Source organism: Nyctereutes procyonoides, unplaced genomic scaffold, assembly GCF_905146905.1.
Source record: "Nyctereutes procyonoides isolate TBG_1078 unplaced genomic scaffold, NYPRO_anot_genome, whole genome shotgun sequence".
Classification (NCBI taxonomy): Eukaryota; Metazoa; Chordata; class Mammalia; order Carnivora; family Canidae; genus Nyctereutes; species Nyctereutes procyonoides.
In genome coordinates, this window is record NW_026575082.1 from 18,555,579 (window position 1) to 18,573,626 (window position 18,048).

At 37.7% G+C, this 18,048-nt stretch overlaps 1 protein-coding gene across 5 annotated transcripts in view; it reads right to left on the minus strand.

Annotated features, from left to right (window-relative positions):
- LOC129514524 (WD repeat-containing protein 7) overlaps window positions 1-18,048 on the minus strand; it is a 353,352-nt gene that overhangs the window by 87,929 nt on the left and 247,375 nt on the right. For all 5 annotated transcript variants that reach the window (XM_055333148.1, XM_055333146.1, XM_055333147.1 and 2 more), the window contains 4 exons: window positions 17,587-17,773; window positions 6,452-6,569; window positions 3,807-3,956; window positions 3,138-3,220 (listed from right to left, as the gene is read on the minus strand). In XM_055333148.1, coding sequence (XP_055189123.1) covers window positions 3,138-3,220; window positions 3,807-3,956; window positions 6,452-6,569; window positions 17,587-17,773 — 538 coding nt within the window. The remainder of the gene's footprint in view (window positions 1-3,137; window positions 3,221-3,806; window positions 3,957-6,451; window positions 6,570-17,586; window positions 17,774-18,048) is intronic.

The window sequence follows — 18,048 nt, forward strand, 5'->3', positions numbered from 1 at the left end:
ATTCTGCTGGGTGCTTTGACAAATATTTCCTTTAAAATCAATACTTAAAAAAAAATAAAACAAATACTTAATGAAGTTTTTTTAAATGTATTTTTATGATCTGATCTACCAACCATAACAATTGAGTATTGGTATACAGCAACATTACACAGCTTCGCCTAAGTTAAAACCCATAGCATCTTTAAAATAGAATAAGGGAATAAATAAAAATAAAAGAAATAAAAAAATAGGGTAAAGAAAAAAAAGAAGAAAAATTAACAACAAAAGACTACAATATTATATAAAGATTGTAAAAACAAATGCCACATGACCAGACCACAGATACGCACGTCACTGACTTTGACTAGAGTTTGATATCTAGTGAAAGGCATTTATAAGTAGAGAGCTCACAAGTGCAATAAGGCACCCAGGACAATGGCACAGACATGGCAGATATTCAATAAAATAATTTTAGCTTCTGTTGATATGTTGGTATCTTTGTTGTTGTTCATTTATCAGCCTAGTACAAATCAGCTAATAGGTAGCATGGCATCGACCAGTAAAACTTCTGAGGCCCCATCTACGTTTAATGTTCTCTGACATTCTCCATAACTTATTGCCTGTTCCAACTAACATTTAGCATAAGCAACAACCTTATAGTGCTAATCGCCCTTCAATGTTTATGGACTAATTCTTACATAAATGGGCCTCTGTGGCTTATATTCTCACAGTTGTATAACATCTAACCTAATCTCATAGTGAACAACTGTTATAAATCTGAAGTTTCATAAGATTAGGTCTTACCAACTATGTCCTGGCCAAAGAATTACATGCTTTTTGCTTAAATGCTGCTGATTCTCCATTGTTTACGGAATAATGGCTAAAATCCTTTGTATGGAATTCAAAGCCCTATCCCTCTGACACTGTATCAGATTCCCATCCTCAGCCTACATTCTAGCCACTACCACAGGAATTTGCCAAGCTCACCGTATACTTTTGTGTCTCTAGACATTTGCTGATCTGGGTCTTTCTGTTATTTCAGATGTTACACACTGGTTCATCCTGCAAATCTCGCTCCATCAACTCTTCTGTGAGGCTCTTCTAGAATCCACCACCACCAACCCAAAACCTTGTGGGGGACAGATCCTTCACTCTGATTAGCGGCCACTTTTATTAAAACACGTTCCTCTTTTAATAAAAGGTAATTATTATTAGTCTGCCTTCTCTTCTGTGAAACTTTCTAAGAATCTATTATTACTATTATCACTATTATTATTATTATTACTTCTCCTTTATGAAGCTTTCTAAGCCTCCTCCACCCAGAGTTAAACACCGCCATTTATTGCCCAACCTTGTCTCTGGTATGTTATTCTCCTCCAGCATAGAACATAGCACCCTGGAATTATTTATCTTAATAATCACCTACCTATCAGACCCTGTGTGCTCCTCAAGGAAATCATCTTATCTCCATCATTGTTCCCTAAGGCCTAGCTAGTACTTTATGCACACAGTAGGTGTACAATAGATGTTATTAAATTAATAAACAAAATACAATCACTTTCGATCAAATCAGAAAAATCTGGTAGTGAGCATGCCTCTTAGCATCCGAGCAAAATCCTTACCCTCTGGCAAAGAAACAACAGCAAACAAAAGTGTACACCAGCAGACTAGGGTAACTTAAGGAACTGAGGGTGCCACTGGGTGGCAGGCAGGCTTCCAGCAAGGGCAAAGACAGGCCCTTGAAACACTCAACCATTTCCTCACATTAACTTCCAGGAAGCTTAGTTTATATTGCCAAGACTGGTGCTGTAAAGAATCCTTTGCTAACACTCAGCTCTGTGATAATCATTGCCTCTATAAAGTCACAACCCAATGTCCATTTTCACATAGGCATTTCCTTAGAGAAGGACTGACTAGGAATACAGCAGCTACATGTACTCTCATCAGTTAACTGCATAAAAAGATTTTATATGTACAAGTTTTAACAAAAAAGAACACAAACCAGACTTAATGTGGCATGATGTTAAAAAAAAAAATGACTGGATTCTAACACACCTAATCTGTACCACAAGAAAATATATCTGTACACATGTATATTTCAGCATAATATTTTCCTTTTGGGTATTCAGGGTGGCATGACTCAGCAGCAGCAAAAACGAAGAGGTTACAATATGAAGCCTACTGTAAATATGGAAAAAGATACTGGAAGACTCATGGAGTACAAGTAATTCAGCAAACACCTGCTGAAATGCCAGGAGATACAGAAGACAACAATGCGTCATATACCATCACTGCTCTCGGGAAGCTTACAGTCTAAAATAAAGCTTTTTACTACTGTATGTGCGTAGAACTGAGAAAACATAAGTAAGGAGGTCATTGAATTTGTCTTAAAAAGAAAACTGTTATGTAGCTATGACTAACTGGTTGTTCTGTTTTCTATAAAAACAATGATTTTCAATAGATTTAAGCACTATTTCCACTGACCACTTGGAGGTAAAACATTTCCTAACAAAATGTTCCCCAAGCTATACACATTTTAAGAACCATAAACTACTTTAAAGGGAAAATAAACACTACTACATTTGACATTTTTTTTAAAAAAAACCTTCATTTCATAACAATTACATGCTATACATGTTTAAAATTATTGGTTATGCTTAACATATGCAACATTATGTCAATTCTAACTGCTCTTGGCCAGCCTTCTCATAGGGAAAACACCTACACTTAGTAAGACAATATGAAAAATGCTTTTAAATTAAAAATAAAACTTAAAATGTGAAAATGTGGTAGGAAAGGTTCCTTTGACTGAATAGTATACTTTCTAAGTCAGAAGCTTCCTAAACTCTTCCTTTTATAATGTAAATGCTAATTTCAGTGATGAATATATGAACACACACATACTAAACAGATGCTATCTCTTACTCATTTTTTTAAGTTTTGAAAAAAATCTCATCAGTACCCAGTTTCAAATACTAGTTCTATTATACCTGTGTTTTTTACTATGATCTGCCTAAATTGTTTTCAGAAAGTAAGCAGATATTAATTTTTATAACTGGTTTTCTAACTAACAAAACTACTAACTCATCCTGCTAAAAATTTTTTCAAAATTGTTAGTAAAAATTATTTATTTTGCATGCTATTGAAGGCTTCTTTACCTGCAGATGGCTGGGAAACATTCTTGAAGACCTTTCTTTTTAACTAAAGATCCTTCAAGGCAGTACATAATGATGTCCATAACCTTTACAGAAAAGATGTAAATCCAAAATTAATTTCAAATACTTAATTTTCCAAAATACAAATTATTTAAGGCCTCAGCTGCATGAAAATTCTAGATGGTTTGATCACAATATTTACAACTATAGCATATTTATTGAAGTTACAATATAGTTACTCTATACTATAAGATATTCCCTCTCTTATCTGTGAAAATTATAAAAAAAAAGAGCAGTAACATACAGAAACAAAACTTGTTGACTTCAAAGCCAGTGCATATTTATGTACAATATAGGTACCTTTTATTCACGCACACTACAAGTCTTTGTTTAGTTATAATGCAAGAACATACCCTTTAAAAAGTACTCCAATACAGACTACTTCCCTATGAATGATAAGTACACAGTTATCATTTTGACTTTTAATGAAAGTTAAGTAAGGTCCTTAGAAATGGTACAAAAGTTAATTCATTTAATTATCTCCCTCTCTTTCTTTAGATAATTCTTTTAATGCTCTCTTTTTATTTCCTTGGAAATAAAAATGCTGATTTATATTACTACATGGACATTAAATATAGGCTGTTCTGTCACATTTAAAGCAGGATATCTTACCTCCACAAGAAGATCCACAACATCTGTGGGCATTTTTTCAATAAGAATCTCAATGACTCTCAGAATTTCCCCTTTAGCTCGTGCAAGAGTTGTCGTGTGCATGTTCTGTTGTGACTGGGTATTTGCTGCAAGAGCCGTATGTCTGTGTACCTGTGAAGACATAACCATGCTATAGATATGGCTGATACTTGATTCAGTTTTGCATTTCTAGCCAGTGGTTTATTTTTCACTTGTTAATACAACTGGGGAAGAAAAAGAGAATCAACAAAAACAAATCTCTTGGGGTGGGTCAGGAAACACTTGATTGCAAAAAAAAAAAAAAAAAAAAAGTAAAATATAGTTTTTAGTAAAATAAAGACTAAGTATTCTCTAATAAAATCCTGTAAGTTCTTGGGTATAATAGGAGACTTTAATATAATACTACCATGACATTTTTCAAAAGACAGACTGAAGGTTTGTGGATTTGGCGTATCTGATGCTGAAGTCAAGACAGCAGTTAGAAGACACCAGCAAGTAAGAGACATGAGACTTGCTCTCAAGTAATAACAGTAACTGATGCTTACATAAGACTTCTGTGTCCCAGAAGTCTTTATATAAATATAAATGAAGTTGAGAAATTCAAATGAACATGCCTCCAAAAATAATAAGCATTGTAAATATAAGTTCATTGTGATTTTTCTTCCCTGTACAAATTGTAAGTCTTAATCATTCAGAGGAGAAAGAACACTGGTAGGTGCTGGGCTAGCCATGGAGGAGTGGGCATGACAGGGGAGGGGAGGGGAGAAGAGGACAGAAACAGTGAGAAATAAAAGTACTTTAGGATCTTAATCTAAAACTCTAAGTGGAAAATTTATTTTTACAAGATAATAAATGTGAACTATCACATTGAAATATTAGAACACTAAGAATGTGGAAATCAACTGGCAATTAGTAAAACATCAACATTAAAAATATTTTTTAAAGATTTTATTTATTTATTCGTGAGAGACACAGAAAGAGAGAGGCAGACACATAGACAGAAAGAGAGGCAGGTTTCTCACTGGGAGCCTGATGTGAGACTCGATCCCGGGTCTCCAGGATCATGCCCTGAGCCAAAGGCAGACTCTCAACTGCTAAGCCACCCAGGCGTCCCTAAAATATTTTTAAAATACCTTTCTAGCCAAATGTTGGAGTAGAATAAATCAAAAGCATGGCTATTCTAACAGTTTATTTAAAAATACTCATATTGGGATGCCTGGGTGGCTCAGCGGTTGAGTGTCTGCCTTTTGGCTCAGGGCATGATCCTGGAGTCCCAGGATCGAGTCCCACATTGGGCTCTCTGCACGGAGCCTGCTTCTCTCTCTACCTATGTCTCTGCCTCTTTTTCTCTGTGTCTCTCATGAATAAAAAAAAAAAAAATACTTATGTAGAAGGTGAAAATTAAGTTCAAAAACATAATCAACACAGATACTTGCTTACTCTTTAAAGAGGCAGTTTTATGCCAGGTACTTTTAGGACCTGTATATGAGACCAGACTTATTCAATATATTCAATATTACTGTCTATGCATACTCAACTGATAAAAAAAAAACTGGTAAGAAATTCCAGGCTAATAAATCTGCTCATTTATAAATATATACTTCATATAAATATGTAATATCTACAAATCATAGATCTATAACATACACATGCATATTTTAAACACAGTGCAACCTTTCTGTAACACTATGCACTAACAGCAGAACACACCCCCTTTACTCTACAAATTTATTTTAGAAATGAATTCAAAGTCCCACCACCTCATATAAACCCATACAATCTGCTATTAACAAGACCTTCCTTCCTCCCTTCTAAAGCTACCTTCACGTAACAAATACTTGCTCCATGCCTATTAAGAATGGCTCTGGGGTAGACACAGGCCCAGCAGGTTTCAGGTTATCAGGGTAGACTCAGGGGTATTTATTTAGTATTTTAAAAATTCATCATAGCTACAGGAAAAACAACTCAGAGTTCATACCCCATGGACACCAAGTGTGCACATTATTTATGCTGAAATGGAACAAACCTTTAAGAAAAAATGTAGGGGCTTATCATCCTTTTCTTTCTCTCCCACTACTAAGACCTACAGGAAAGATTCTATAATTGGTTCATTGTTCTTTACTAGTTTTTCAGTTAGATGTGGGCAATTAGTTAGAACACTAAGAATGTGGGAATCAATTGGCATTCAAGTCTTTATCTGTGACATGTAATAGGAAAAACAATTAGTAAGTTTATGACTTACATTTTTGTTTACAGTTGAAGAGCCAGTGTTAAATAAGTTCAGTGTTGATTACGGGAAGATATTTACACTTATAAAATGTGAATATCTTTAGCATATTTTAATTTGAATAAGCCTGTTATATTTCAGATTGAAAAATTGATTTCAAATATTTGCAAGAGAGTTAACTTTGAGAACAGAAATGAATACAAAAAGCACAAGTAAGGAATGCGTTGCTGTGGAATTCAGGGTACATGCATACAGGTACGTATGTATTCATTTTAGCACTTAATTAACTTGCACTGTTGTAGAACAAATTGGAAGTATTTGTGGATATGGACCCTCAGCTCACAGTACGTAATAATTCCTTTAAATGAGAAGATGGAGCACACAGAGAGGCTCTGCTCACCTCTTTGGCTATAGTTGTGATGAAGGCGGGTGGTCTGGCAGTGGCGATGAGCGAGAGGGCATGCCTTGCGGAGCGGGCGGAGTCAGCTGCAGGGCTAAGAGGCAGCCCCATTGTGATGCTAAACAGGGATCAGGAAAAAAAGGAAAAAAGAAAAGAAGCATTTGAAATATAGACTGAAAAGATTAGACACAGCTTATAATGTCAGTTCAAGGTCAATGGGAGCACTCAAACAGTTAGAATATAATGGACTTGCAACAATGAGCAGTGATTAGGAGTCAGGGTGTTCTGGCATCAAATACAAAATCGAATAATTAACCGTGAAGATTGAAAACAGTATGTGCATCTGTCCAAAGTGTTAAAAACGCCTTGTTAACAAATTATCAAGAACTAGTACTGAATGCATATCACAAAGCTCAGAATCAGGCAGGAAAGAAGACTGTGCTGGGTATTTTCAAATTTTTTGTCAAAAAAAAAAAAATTAGAGGTAATAATTTGTTTATAAGGCCACAGAAAAAGGCTTCATTTAAGGACGTGTACCTGAAAGGAAGCAAAATTCACTTCCATCCATATAATTATCAAAAAGAACTCAAAACTGCAAAATTATTTTTAGTTTTTAATATTATTTTTAGTTTAAAATATCCTCAGTACTGTTAATTTACCCCATGCTCAATACTTTTAGAACCAATCTACAATGTTCTGCCAATAGTTATTTTGTGTTGATGCAAAAATTGTTAATTTTTCTCTCTATAAAGATCATGGGCATGGCATTGTCCAGGTTATTTTTAAGAGTATGTACATGACAAAATAAATCTTTCCGAACTGTAAGAACATCCTGATCAGGATAGTGATGTTATATTCCTTTGCTACCCACCCCTAAAATATAAAAATGATGATATTCTGTTTGTAAGCTTCCTGTATATTTTATATAATAGACTCCTGTGAAAACCAGTAAGACTCTTCATTAAAATGTGGAATGTGATCTACTCGTCAACTATACACAAGGAGCATTTTGCTACTCAGTACGTGATCCATTATAGTTTCTCCCTCTAGTCACATAATCTTCATTCTTAAATATCCATATGAAATTATATCAAGATCTGTACTGCTCTAATTACGTAACTCTGTATACCTCATGTGCAAACTGGATTGTTTACTAAAAATTCTCAAAATGTTTACAAATGTTTTTATAGATTCGTCTAAGAATCATTATTTTAACTTTTAGATGAAAGTAAGTACGCATTACATGGGCATTCTGATCACTGTTTAAAGAAGGGAAGTTGATTCTAGGAAATTCTGACTATAATTTCTTAGTGATTGCTACATTGCTTAAATCTTTGACTGATAATAACTGAGAGTAGATACAAAGCAGGAACTCAGGAGGATGGAGGGGGTCCTCTGATATTCATCACTAAAAAGGAAGATGTTAGGTGACAAAACACACACATTCTGAACAAGAAACAGAAAGGATGCTGTCGGTGCCCACATCACCTCCATAGAAGATCTTGATGCTCGAGATCCAGTAGGGGACTGGAAAAGGGGCCTTCAGCAGTATAGCAGGGCGGGGTAGGTAGCCAGGTTCTTTTCAGGATTAAACATTACTACTGAGAATCCCACAAAGGCATGAGCATGCTGACCTAGATTGCTTAATTATTATAGAGTTTAGATCATAGTTTAAGTTTTAAAAAAATTCAAAAGCTAATTACACTTTTAAGATATTCTATGTTTCTCTCGTCAGCATGAAAAGGTGTTGGTAATACTGAAAGGCTGAAACTCAAATGGTATGTTAACTAAATTCTGAGCAAACCTAAATCAAATTTCCTAAGATCAATAAAATCACAGAATGCTGGGAGTTGGAAAAGATCCCCAGGCAACCTCCCTGCCCAACAGCCAGCCATCCAGCAGGAATGTCTACCTCCTGGGCAGCCTGACCTACTTGTGGAAGGTGTGACAGAGAAGAGAAAGAACTGGAGGTGGAACTGCGGGTCTAAGTTTGAAATTGAGCTTTCCTGTGCTGTTTCATGTCTTCCTGCACCTGCCCAGAACATCCCTAAAGAGGGCGATGGTACCAGCATTTTTATGAAGGAGAAAACTGGGTCCAGAGTTCATCAAGGTGCCAAAGTCTGATGTCTTCTCGGACAGCTGAATGGTGGTATAAATAAAGGGGAGGGGGCTCGCCCACATTATGGTTAACTGGATTAATGAAATGGTAACATGACTAAACTCAGCGACTTTGGATGAGTGGCTAGATGGCATCCCTGGGTGAGGTTTCCAGTGGTCCATTGTGACACGCGGACTTCATCTCTGTTCTTTCCAATGTCAATTGTGAATAACTGAAGATACAGATGCATGGTTATCAATTGGTGTGGAAATATAATTGTAATGGAAAGTAACTATACTAAATGGCAGAACTGGGATTCAAAAGTCCTCAGAAAGATCAAATTCAAATTGGGCTAAAGAAAGAAGTCTTTAAAGTATTTTTTTAAAAGATTTTATTTATTTATTCATGAGAGACACAGAGAGAGAGGCAGAGACACAGGCAGAGGGAGAAGCAGGGTCCTCACAGGGAGCCCGATGTGGGACTTGATCCCCAGGGTGGGACGATACCCAGACTGCCTTTGGCTCTCGCCCTAACCGCTGAGCCACCCAGGCATCCCAAGAAAGAAGTCTTATTGTGTGGGTTCAAATGACCAATTTTAAGGGAATGGGGTAGGCAATACACTGCTTGACCAAGTTTAGGGAATGGCACTGAGGGCTGTATTTGAACCACACCTATGTGTTAATAATGTGGCTTCCCTAAAGGGCTAGGTTGTATCAAGGGAAATAGGGTGAAAGACAACATGTTGACCCTGCTGAGCTTCATGGTTCTGGCTGCCTGTCCACACTCCCTATGGGTGGCTATACTATCTCCCGAGTTTCTAAGAGATGGGATCTCCCTTTTGCAGACCAAGTGTTAGAGCATCTCCTGGAGTCCAGAAAAGTCCCGTCCATTCCTTGCTGTGTGCTGTTGTGATGGCTTACAGTTGGAAACCAGAGTTCTACACATACAAACAGAATCCTACCAACCGCACCACCCACCTCTCTTCCAGACCTTCTTTGTTCCTTCAGGAGTAAAAAGTTTAGTGGGAAGCCAAGAAGGGAGTGGAGGGAAAGAAAGAGAAGGAAAGAATGAGAATGAATGACTCTGCATGTATGTGTTCACCTGAGGATGACAAATGGATATTGTCCCCCAATCCTTATGCTGTGCCCTGTGGCCAACCTGGCCTGAGTAAAGCACAACATTTGTAAAATGGGTCTATTAAAATAACAACTTCCAAGGCTGACAAGATGATTAAATAAGCAGGCAAATGTAAAAACCCCAGTCCTATGTCTCACCTATATACATTATACAGACAATAGATGCTTGTTGTGCCCAAGATGACTCTCATAAATAGAAACAAAGTGAAAAGAAAATGAGATCAACTAGCAGCAGGTCACTGGTTTCAAGTTAAAGGCCCTATCATACAATACCCTTAATCCATCTCAGCAAACGATCTTGTGAATTTGGGAAATAGGCACACTTCTTGTGGTAGGAAAAATGGTAAAAGTTTGGCGTCTGGAAGAGAAGCTGCAGCAGGTAACCAAAGACAGTAAAAGTATTGCTCATGAATTCAGTGGAAGGTGGAACATCCAACAATTTGTAAGAGGCATCAGAGGGTACATTTGAGTGATTCTCTTGATCAGCGTCTGATGGCTGCAGTGCAGGACTTCAGGATGCAGACACATCTATTGCTCTGAGGTCAGTCGTCTGCACAGGTTCATTCAGCACATCCATGGTACGCAGGCAGGGGGGTTGGGAGTGTGGGAACAGAGAGGATTTGCCAAGGCACAGGGGAAGACTCTCCTCTGTAGCCTATATAATGCATCACATCAGAGTAATCTTCCAAAAGCACTAACTTTACTTCATGGTTAAAGTGCTTAAAAACCTCAGTGGGGACCAGTGCTTCTAAGAAAAATCTTAAAACCTTGGCTTGAGGTTCCAGGCCCTCCATAATCTAGTTTCACTAATTTATGACTCCGTCTTTGCAACACACCTCTGTTCCTGAGGCCAGACTAAGTTCAAAGCTGGTCCCTAGAATTCCATTCCTCTTCTGACTAGAGTACGTGGCTTATGCTCCTCCACTACCACTGCCCCCATTAGCACGCTCTCCCCACCCCTCTGTTCAGTTCTTGTGGAAGCCAAGAGTTGTTCTGCAATTGCTAGAGCATTCAATTGCAATCTACTGAAACAAAACCAACCAACAACAAAACCCGTTTATCCTAGGCTTTTAGCACTGGATCTCTTTCTGCCAAGCATTATGAATTAGTTTTGTATCATGAACTCTATGCAGACTGGTACCATGCCTTCTAATCCTGTGATCCTCCCAAAGTGCCCAGTGCAGCCCCTTGGACATAGTGGTAGCTTGAGAGTTATGCGCTAAATGAAGTTACCTGGAAAATCCAGCAGGAAAAAAAAATCGCTTAAGCCAGTTATTTGACTGAACTGACCAAGCAATGAAGTCAAAGTAATTGATCTAGTCGTCCCAACAGGCAAAGTCTAATTCTACATGTAGTTATCTTCAAAGTCAAAGGTGCGCTGTGTATGTGATATATTTTAATGTGGGATTCTAACTGAATGAAGGAGGATTCTACTATCAGAGGTGTGAAATTAAAGGGGTGTCTGTCTTATTCTGGGATCTTCATCGCATCCTGCTTATTTGGCTGTTATGCAGTTCATTGGTTATATAGGCTTTTAAGATGGGTCTTTAGTTAAGAAAAATAGGATAGGACATACTCTCTATTTTACTCAGCATTTCAGTATACCCATCCCACATGAAACATGAGTGATGACAGATACTGTAAATAAAAATCATGAATAGAGAAACAGTCCACTCAGGCTGAGCTCATTCCTCACGTGACTGCTCATTAATCTGCTCTAACCCTTACTCCATCGTGGTAAAAGCATTTTAGAAGTCACACGTCAGACCACTATAGTTAAATGTCACCATCTACAATTGTCAGACTTCCCCATCTGTCAAATTCAGGAATACTGTAAGAGAATATTCAGGGGGAAGAACCACTTAATCTTTCATAGAATAACCCACAAATCATGGTCAAACAGTATTACGAACTAAATGTTTGTGTCCCCTGAAAATTTGCTGTGACAGTATTTGGAGACGGAACCTCGGGGAGGTACTTAGGGTCAGAGGAGCCAGGTGGGTGAGGCCCTCATGATGGGATCCCTGCCGTATAACAGACCAGAAAACGTGCTCTGGCTCACTCCCAAAGGAGTTGCGTGAGCATGCAGCGGCACAGCAGCCATCTACAGGCCCAGAGAAGAGGCCTCAGAATGAAACTCGCCTTGTGAGCACCTCCTTCCCGGAATTCCCAGCTTCCAGAACTCTAACAAGTAAGATTCTGTTGTGGAAGCCCCTAGTCTGTGCTATTTTGTTACAGTCGCCCAAACCCACGAAGATACACAGTAACAGGGCACAGAAAACACTCCTCATGGAAAACAGGGACCAGAATTATTTTGGAAATGCATACTTCGTTTCATAACTGGGAATTCTATCTTACTCCTTTCAGACACTTACTAGCAAGGGTCTTTAATATATCAAGGAATCATCAATTCTTGTCTGTTATATTAAACCTTAATTTGATAACTCAAATGTAACATTAGTCTCCTAAACACAAATATGATTCCCCCAACAAGTGCCCAGCTTTTACATCTATTTCCTATATGTTGCATACATTTACAACTATGAGTTGTAAAAACTATGCTAACATAATTTAGTTAAGTGGTTTCCTCAGATTATACATTTTCTATTAAAAATAAATGTCTGGGGCGCCTGGGTGGTTCAGGCAGTTAAACGTCTGACTCTTAATTTTGGCTCAGGTCATGATCTCAGGGTCCTGAGACTGAGCCCTGCACTGGGCTCTGCACTGGGCATGGAGACTGCTTCAGATTCTCTCTCTCCCTCTGCTCCTCCCTCCCACTTGCACACATGTAAAAAAAAAATTTTTTTAATAAAAAAATTTAAATAAATAAAAGTGAATAGGAAACATAGTTTAAATATAAAATCCTAAAAATACCTTAGTGTTTATATGATATATTCTCTACCCCCTGTCTCATAGTTAAAAAGTACGGTTAAAATTTGAGTTAAAATGTCAATTCTTTTTCTCCAAGTATATAGTTCAAAAATAACATTTCTTTCTAACATATGGGGTTTATCTGTATGTTAATCAAAGCACAGGGTTTCTAGTTGACTATATGTTTCTCTTTTAAAGTTTGGTAAAGGGACGCTAGGGTGGCTCAGTGGTTGAGCGTCTGCCTTCAGCCCAGTACATGACCCCACAGTCCCGGGATAGAGTCCCCCATTGGGCTCAATGCAGGGAGCCTGCTTCTCCCTCTGCCTGTGTCTCTGCCTCTCTCTCTCTCTTTTATTTATTCTCTCAAGAATAAATAAAATCTTAAAAAAAAAAGTTTGGTAAACTGAATATTGCAGAAAAGCAATGGGCTTTTGGTAATTCATTAATATTCTTCCATCATAGCCACAGGAGATGAGAGATTGCCCCCCTCAGCAATGGGAGCCAGCACGGCTCTGCTGTTCTCTTTGAGAGCAAAGGCCCTGCAACATGAACTAGGAAAACAGAATCAGAATTAGACCACAACATGTACAGAAGGGAGTTAGTCTTTAAAAAGCACGAGGATTTTTCTGTTCTTTTACAGGGTAGGATTTTCTATTGTTTCTAACATTTTATCCATATGTACATAACCAAAAAAAGGAAGGATTTATAAAATACATAATACTGCATGTTTCTTTTTTTCTCACAATTAGCTAGGAATGGTTCTATCTAGGATTTCAATGAGAGCAGTCTGCATTCTCTATTAAACAGTCCATCAAAAAACAAAAACAAAAACAGTCCACCACAAATGAGCAGCCCATAATCATTAATTTAAAAAATTCCTCCGAGAGTCTCCCTGTGGGTCACTTGTCACATAAAGGGTGGCATGACCATACAGGTATGGGAGAAGCAAAATGGGAGTCGGGAGACCTGGGTGATCGTTTTAGCTTTTCTAGTACTGGTGAGATCTCAGGTAAGTTGTATCATCTCTCTAAACCTTATTTTTATTGGATAGCATACTGAAAGCACTGGATTGAATACTGTTGAAGATGCTCATCTCTAAAATTCTTTGACATTATTAAATGTTTATTAAATGCAAATCATGTGACAGGTGTTATGAATAAATATGAATAAATGCATAATACATGACCCAGGCACTCAGGGAGCTTAATATTTAAATAGGCTATTAATTTCTAGAAGGTACAAAATTCTTCATGGAAATGATTTCATTCAATATACTTTTAAAATCTGAAAGTACACTGACAATTGAGTTGGCAGCTTTTATGTCCTTTGAATAGGCTGTTTTATGCTTAATATTCTCTTGATCTGTAGCTGTGTGGGTGCAAGATGGCACAGGGGTAGGAGCAGAGCTCTTGGGGTCAGTGAGACCTAGGTCTGAAGCTCACCTTTTCCAATGACCAGTATTTCTGTGGACAAGAGACAGAACCTCTTTCAGATTCATTTTATAAACTTCTATTATCATTTTATAATCATTTTATAAGATAAAAGAGAAAATCCTCTCTTTAACCCTGATTCTATTCCCCTGAGATAACTGGGAAAGAACTTATGTTCAAGTTTTAGATGGGCACTCCCCACAGTTTAAGTTCTGTAAGGAATGAATAAAATAAAATTGGTTAAAAACCATGTTTACAGTCATTTGCCATATGTTTTAAGGAGCTCTTCGGCATCTGTGGGGCATGCTCATACATTTCCACCTCTGTCCTTTTGCCTTTCCTCAAAATTATTCAAATGGGAGATGCAAATAAAACTCTTCCTGGCATCCTTTCTGAGCACCCAGCTGTGACTCACCTCCCCATCTTCTGACTGTCCCTACCTTTTACTCTCCTTCTCTTTTTGCATCATCAGATCTTATCCTTCCTTCAGATTGCAAGTACCTTGGAGACAGAATCTTTGTCTGATGCAACTTTGTAACTAAATATAATACCCAATATTGTATCTTCCATATATTAACTACTCAATAAAAGCTTGCTTAGTTAATAAACATAGTTTAAAATCTAGTAAAATAGCTAAACACATTAGAAAACTGGCATTATTTTTATTTCAAAGATGTAAAATTCTCAGTCCTATTTCTAAAATAAAGGCATTTTAATTCTGGAAAAATGCCCTATCAATTAAGCCATCTATAGTTTCTCAGGAGACCTCTCAGGAATAATCTCTGACAGAGGTTGTCAATACATGGGAGAGAGAGGAAGAAAGAAACTCTGCTATCATATGTGTTTTACAGAACTAGGTAGCAGTCTGAGTTAGCTCCCCCTTCAATCCCCTTTTTCATAAACTCACAAGAACAGTATTAAAGAGGGAAGGACTGTGTATGTTTTTTCTTTTCCTCCCCCCCCCCTTTTTTTAAGACTGGATTTATTTATTTGAGAGAGAGAACACAAAAGAGTGAGTGAGTGAGCGAATGTATGGGGAGAGGAGGGGCAGAAAGAGAGCGAGAAGCAGACTCCCCACCCAGCAGGGAGCCTGACTCAGGACTCAATCCCAGGACCTTGGGATCATGACTTGAGCTGAGGGCAGATGCTTACTCAACTGAGCCACTCAGGTGCCCCTGTTTTTTCTTTTCCAGTTAACATGAACTGAAATTTTAAAAAGCACAAGCCTAACATAAAAGCTTCATAAAGCGGGCCTAACGCAGCAGTTAGAGGCAAGGTTGCTGAGCACTGTTGTCACATACAGAGTAAATCAGGCACAAAGGGGAGGCACAGTAGGCACCATCATGTGGGTAGGAGGCACACATCCCTGCTCTGTTTCACCCTGTCTCAGTCCTTCTACAGCCTGTACCAATGGTGTCACAGATGTAACAGGCCATTTTCAATCTACATCTTGTTATAGATTAATAAGCAAACATTTTCTTGCTTATTATGCAATTTATCATGATGAAAATTACATTGGACTCCTCAAGGCTACATGCTGATACATTCATTTATTTAGAGCTGTGTATAGAGTTATACTAATCTTCATGACAGAAAAGGATGTAATAGCAGGATTTAAATTATCTACTGAAGAACTAAAGTGTCTATGGACATACTACATGTAGATAAAGCACAGTATATCTTTATGTTTGCTGATATAAGCTTCATGTAAACTGATTTAAAAACAAAATAAAACAAAATATTAAATACTATGTCTAAATAAAGCCTATCACTTCTCCTAGGCAACAAAACAAGACTGCATACTATTGAAATGGTGTTTAGATCAGCTTTGAAAATAGGCTATAAAATTAGGTCAAAACAAAACTGGAAGGTATACAGGCAGTTGCAGCCAACATGAGGGCAGAGGGATGAAAATATGTTCTAGGCTTTGCACAAAGGCCAGTTGCCTCTTACTATTGCTTCAAACTCATGGGCTCAGTTCCCTCCGAATTCTTAAAGTCAATCAAGAAAGAACCTTCAGGCCTTCTGCATCCAAAAACTATCCAGGCTGCCATTATGTCAAACTATTCATTCTAGAACCGGGCAGCTCTTGATTTGCTGACTCTGAAAAAATGACAATGGCATCACCACTTTTACTACCACCTACAGGGAATTCCCATTTAATCTTTTAGTATGTGCTAAGTATTCTTCCAAGTGCTTTGCAAACAGAAACACATTTAATATCAACTTTATGAGGTAGGTATTTAATTAGCCCCAACTTGTATATGGAACTGAGGTAAGAGGTGAAATGACTTGCTGAAAAGCAAACAGCTAGGAAGACAAAGAGTAAATGTTTAGGAAATGTGGCAGTATGATAGGAGGTAGGGGGCGGGCAGCTGCCTAAATTGGAAATAAATAACACCTTCTACCAATCCATCTTGGGACTTCGGGCTGAGAATGTCCAATCTGTAGACAAAGCCACAGCATCCCAGTCTAGCCTTTTAATAGCTTCTTTGATCTCTACTCCCTGAGCCTAGAGCCATGATGGATCATAAGAGAACGAAGGGATATGAGAAAGACAACCATGAAGAAAAGGGCAGAGAATTCTAGTTTTTTTCAAGGTCAACAAAGATAAGATGAAATGCCATTCATTGAGAAAATCAGAGGTGATAACATTTACATTTAGAGAGGCACCATGGGCCAATTCAAAGATTCCTAACACTAGGATGGCGATACTGAAAAAAACAAAACAGAGGCCCTGAGTGACTCAGTTGGCTAGGCGTCTGACTCTTGATTTTGGTTCAGGTCATGACCTCACAGTAGGGGGACTGAACACTGCATTTTGGCTCTGTGTTCACCACAGAGTCTGCTTGTCCCTCTTTCTCTGTTTCTCCCCCTGTTCTTTCTTTCTCTAAAATAAATAAAATCTTTTAAAAAATAAAATCGCAAAATTAAAATAAACAAAAACCTTCCTCCAAGAATTAGGAGGCTGAGTTCTCAAGTCAACATGAACCTCTATCATCACACCCCCAATTGCCTTCCCATCATTCTTGGCCACTTGGCTACCAAGGGCTTCCCACTTACTTCATTTCAGCAGCTCCCTCAGCTCATCTGCCTTTCCCTCTACTCTCATCACTGCTTCTCTGGATCTCCGCAATCTCCTACAGCTGGTTCTTGGCTGTGTGCAAGTGAAACCTCAATAAATTAAATTTAAAAATTACTATGAGTGTGAAGGAATAATTCCCCAAACTATCTGTCATGTATTCTATGAGTAAATGTTTGAGCAGGTATATACACAACTTTCCTTGTAAGTGATATGTTTACACTATTATTAGATAATAATATGTCAAGGCACAATAAGCACAATTTAGAAACTATGTCACAGATCAGCCATTCACTGGCTTAATGCTAAATCTCAAGTGTGCCCAAATTATAGAAATAGATTTCCCTTTCCTTATCTATATCCAAAATTTCATATATTGAGATATTTGGGGTTTCATTATCTACTAAAAACACATAATCTATCAAGGGCAATCAATGACCTTAAACAAAAATAAACAAAATACCAACTGACAGAACACAAACAAAATCCCCACAAATTAACTGGAATTGAGCACGTACTTGGCGAGCTGTTTCTCGGCATCAGCACAAAGTTCAAGAAGCCCCATGAGGACAGCAGACACATCCATGTAAGGCTCCCAGACCGTGAAACCACGTCCAATTAGATCAATGGCTGTTCTTCGGATTGTACTGTGTGGAGGAAGTTTGGGGCTGGGGGGCTGCAGCAGAAGAAATGTCAGTGCCTTACCTAAAATTACAAAATAAGAAGCAAAGCAATAAAGTAATTTTACTTTTGTGATGTTTTTTTCGAAGACATTTTCAAAGTATAAATTACTTTTGATTTTTTTTCTTTAACTAAAAGGGGGTTTTGAGCAGTAAGACTATACAAGATCTCAAGTTTACAGTTTGCTCAGCCACATACTTTAAAGAGATAAGTTAGGTTACAATATTTTATACCATATTCTAAAATGCTTTAATTTCATAAGAATTATGTATAAATAAGTATATATAATTTCAAAATAT